This window comes from Rattus norvegicus, chromosome 5 (genome assembly GCF_036323735.1).
Source record: "Rattus norvegicus strain BN/NHsdMcwi chromosome 5, GRCr8, whole genome shotgun sequence".
NCBI lineage: Eukaryota > Metazoa > Chordata > Mammalia > Rodentia > Muridae > Rattus > Rattus norvegicus.
In genome coordinates, this window is record NC_086023.1 from 72,350,145 (window position 1) to 72,354,528 (window position 4,384).

Below are 4,384 nucleotides of genomic sequence, written 5' to 3' on the forward strand. Positions count from 1 at the left end.
AACCTGGACAGTATTGTAACATTTGAGAAAGCACTACAATCTCCTCAGAGCTGAAAAGAATCCTTTAGAGATGGGAATCGATATGACTCTCCATCCAGTGAAACTTAAAAAATTCTTATCTAAAGCAGTAAGATAATTTTTAAATTTATAATTATCATCATGATTTTTTGTGTATATGCATGATATGAGGTCATTCATGCCACAGCACACATGTGGAGGTCAGGGGACAATTTTGTGGAGTCTCTGTTCCCACTTTATGCAGTCATGGGACTCACAGTCTGGTTGGCTGGTTTGCATCCTCTGGTCATCTCTTCACCTTAGTAAGACAATGCTAAACCCCTCATTTAGTTTTGTACAATTTTTATTGCTAAAGCTAATATATATGAGCTGAAAGGAAGTTTTTTTAAAGAACATGTACACTTATGGGTATAGACTGTACCCATAAATCCTATTTATCTGTTTCCTTTATAACCCAAACTCTCAACATTCTTAGAGAACCACAGGAAAAAAATTAAATACTGTGACTTTTAGAAATGTGAGATTAATATACTTTAAAAGAAAAGTCTCCAGGGGAAAACACTGATAAACTACCTTCAGATTTTTCTGTTTTGCATTTCTTCACAGCATAGGCTTACTTATAACTGAAGGATTTGAAGAAGTGCTTGTAAAATAATGTTTGTAAAAATGCCAACTATAATATTATAAAAGAAAAACTGCAGAACTATGAAGATGCTGACCAAATTGTCGAAAAATGGTTATGCTTAGATGTTATGTTAGTTTGGAGGGGTTTTTTCTTATTCTCTCTAGAACCTTGAACACTCTTTATAAATATGCAATAATTTTGAAATACTGTATCTCACTATGAAAATGTGAAAATAATGCATAAAAAGGCAGAGAAGAAAGGAAAGTAGCTAAAATTCCCATCTAAGTTTTGAGTTTCAGCCACATCTAACATGCTGACCATTCATTTACCTAAGAGTCGTTGCTTCAGATTTTTTATGGCCTCCTTCACATCTTTGTTTCTGAGGCTATAGATTAAAGGATTCATCAAGGGAGTCATCACCCCATAAAACATGGATATAAGTTTGTCTGTAGCATCCAAGTCATCTGTACCGAGTTTGTCTTTAGACTTGGGTTTCATGTACATGAAAAGGATGGTCCCATAAAAGATGATCACCACAGTAAAGTGAGCTGAACAGGTGGAGAAGGCCTTGCTCCTCCCCTCAGCAGAGCGAATGTTGAGAATGCTAGAGATGATTAATGAGTACGAGATGACAATGAGGAGCAGTGGCATCAGAGTGAACAAAGTTGTGGCCACAAGCATGATGAATTCATTGCCTGAGATGTCAGTACAAGCCATCTTCATGACAGCCAGGATTTCACAGAGAAAATGATCGATGACATTTCCACAGAAAGGCAGCCGCATCACAAATGCAGTTTGTACTGCAGAGTTAGCAACCCCTGAAAACCAGGACCCAGTTGCCATGGTCACATAGGAACTCTTGCTCATGATGAGAGGGTACCTCAAAGGGTTGCAGATGGCCACGTAGCGATCGAAGGCCATCATGCCTAGGAGCACACACTCTGTTGTTCCCATGGCCAAGCCAAGAAACATCTGCACCGCACAGCCAAGGAAAGAAATTGTTTTTCTTTCTGAGAGGAAGCTTACTAGGGTGAAGGGAATAGAGGAGGTAGTGAAGCAGATGTCCAAGAAGGACAGGTTTCCCAGGAAAAAGTACATAGGGGTGTGAAGGTGAGAGTCGAAAATGATGATTATGATAAGGGTGCCATTGCCCACGAGGATAACAGCGTACATTATTAAGATGAGCACGAAAAAGAGATGCTCAAGACCTGGGTAACCAGAAAGCCCCTTCAGAAAAAATTCCTCCAAATAAGTTTGGTTTTCCCATTCCATTTTATTTTTTCTCTTTTACCTGTAAGAATTTAAAAATAAAATTAAGTAGCATATTCTGTACTATAGGAGTTTAAGTTTATCAATGCAAAAGTATAAAAATGTGCATTAAACTCAATGAAAGAAGGAAAGAATTAAATGAAAAATAAGAGAGGGTAAATGAGGGGGTAAGACAAAGAAATAAAAAAATAAGTAATGTACACAAGAGATAAATTATCATACTGACAGTAAATTCTGAGTTAAGAACTCTGTCGATTGTTTTTATAGACTGTCATGTAAATACCATAGCATTACCATTTTGAAGATGTTGGAGCTAATGTGGCATATGTCAAACCCTAGGCTCAAGCTCAAGCCTCCCTTCCTGAGGCTCATGCCTAACTGAGATCTTTTTGTGAGCATGAAGGTTAATACAGAATGTGTTATATCACAGACGTGTTCATTATTTTAAAAAGCAGATTGGGTTCTACCAGAAGAACTTAACAATAGCCCATAAATACAAAAACATCAAAAGATGCATATGATTCTGCAGGGACAAAGCCAGAAAGGAGCATAACCACACACACAACACATTTACTCAAAAATCAGATTCAATTCAACAGAGCCTAACAATAAGAAATCTTCTTATCAGAATGTAAATGTCTCTGTGGAAGGCACTTTAGAAGAGAAAATGGACTCATTCTTTTCATTTTTAAATACGTGCATACAGTTAAGCATTGGACAGAAAATTGAAGTTTAATCTTTTAATGTCGAATTAAGAAATTTAAAGCACATACAGATGCCTGAAATTGCCACCATGATAAAGTCATAGGTCCATAGTCTGTCCCTTCTTTACTATCCCATTGTTAGTAACCTCTTCAGCCTTTTCTAAAACCTGTTAAACATGGAGATATTTTCCATCTCTAAATTTTCAGCTTTTCAGAATCTCATAAAATAAAACTGTGTTGGACTCCTTCTATTTGCTAAAGTCAGCTAAGATTTATTCAAGCTGTAAATACTGAGCAGATTTTTATTGCATAGAGATACTAAAACTACCCAGATATCCTTGGAAGGGCATTTGAATTATCTCCATTTGGGGAGAGTTGCCATAAATATTTGAGTTTTGATATTTGTATAACCCTAGACTTCCAAGTTTCTAGGGTCAAGATCCCACAGTGGGATAATAATTTCATAAAAATGCATAGTATATTTTGCAGTAAATTGACAGTTCTCCAGAGTGGCTGCAGTGTGTGTCCATTCCAAGGAAGAACGTGTAAAAGTCTCAGTTGCTTTGATTTCCATCAACACTCAGTACTGCAAGCAGTGTCTTTGTCTTCTAATCAATTCAATGGGTATGTAGTGGCATCTCATGAAGGATTTTTATTTATTATAAAATCCACAATGGGCACTTTCCTTATTTTTTTTTTGCCCTGTTTATATACATTTTATGTAAAAAAAATTTGTATCTTTTTCCTATTACAAATTTTTTGCTGTTGAGTTTTCATAGTTCTTCATACACACACCCACAGGTATAGGTATGGTATAAAATATATATATATATATTTATATATATATATATATATATATCATTGAGTCTTTTGTCATATTTGTGATTTACCTATATTGCTTTCAAGCCTATGGCTTATTTTCTCATTTTCTAAAGCAAACATCTTTTAATTAAACCCAGGTCTAATCTGAAGTAATCCAAACATAATCCTGCAACTACAAGACACTCACCAGCAGGAAAGTTTCATGACATTCCTCACTGATTCATCAAAATATATCCACTGCAATCACCCAAAAATCAGGAGTGCTGACTCTTGGCTCCAGAGTCTTTCCTCAGGAAGTCAAAAGTCATTTCTTCTCGTTACCCTTAGATACATGCCCTTTTCTTCACACACACACACACACACACACACACACACACACACACACACACACTCCAGTGACATTTTTGTATATGAACAGAGAATCCATTGGCGGTACCCCAACTAATTCATAAAACAATTTCTGGAAACAAAAAGGCATGCAACAGATTGGTTCTCCTAGTCACAAAACTTGACACAAGTTTAAGAACCAAACTGAATCTTTTGAACCTACTTCAACCACCTTTTAACTACTTCTAATGGCTTCTGGACATAATTAGGGTAACTTTTTTCTGTTTTGTCCTTATCTCAATGGACATCAACCTTTCTACTTTGAGACTCTTTTATAAGCTAAATGTGTCTGTTTCTTTTCTGTCTGAATCCAGATGCTTTTAAAGCTATGTGATAAGAAAAGTCTCCCAAATCTCAATTCCCTAGTACATATCTGAAAGGTAATCTCACTGTGAGACTCATTCTTCTAACCACCATTCAAGTTGTTATAAAGTCAAGTCAAAAGAGCATGCATTCAAAGTGTTAACTTGGCAGTTCTGAGCTCTGTAATTTTGGATAATTTTCACCCCTTAGTTTTGATATCTTCATCTAGACGTAGGGATTTTAACGGCTTTATTAT

General features: G+C 36.0%; 1 protein-coding gene across 1 annotated transcript; it reads right to left on the minus strand.

Moving 5' to 3' along the window:
• Positions 1–964: 964 nt before the first annotated feature.
• On the minus strand, positions 965–1,915 carry Or13c9 (olfactory receptor family 13 subfamily C member 9). Its single transcript, NM_001000399.1, has one exon. It carries the CDS (start codon positions 1,913–1,915, stop codon positions 965–967), a length of 951 nt encoding a protein of 316 aa, NP_001000399.1.
• Positions 1,916–4,384: the final 2,469 nt, after the last annotated feature.

What these genes read in the sequence shown, in the direction of transcription:
- Or13c9 (NM_001000399.1), bottom strand. Translation starts at nt 1,915, where the DNA reads ATGGAATGGGAAAACCAAACTTATTTGGAGGAATTTTTTCTGAAGGGG.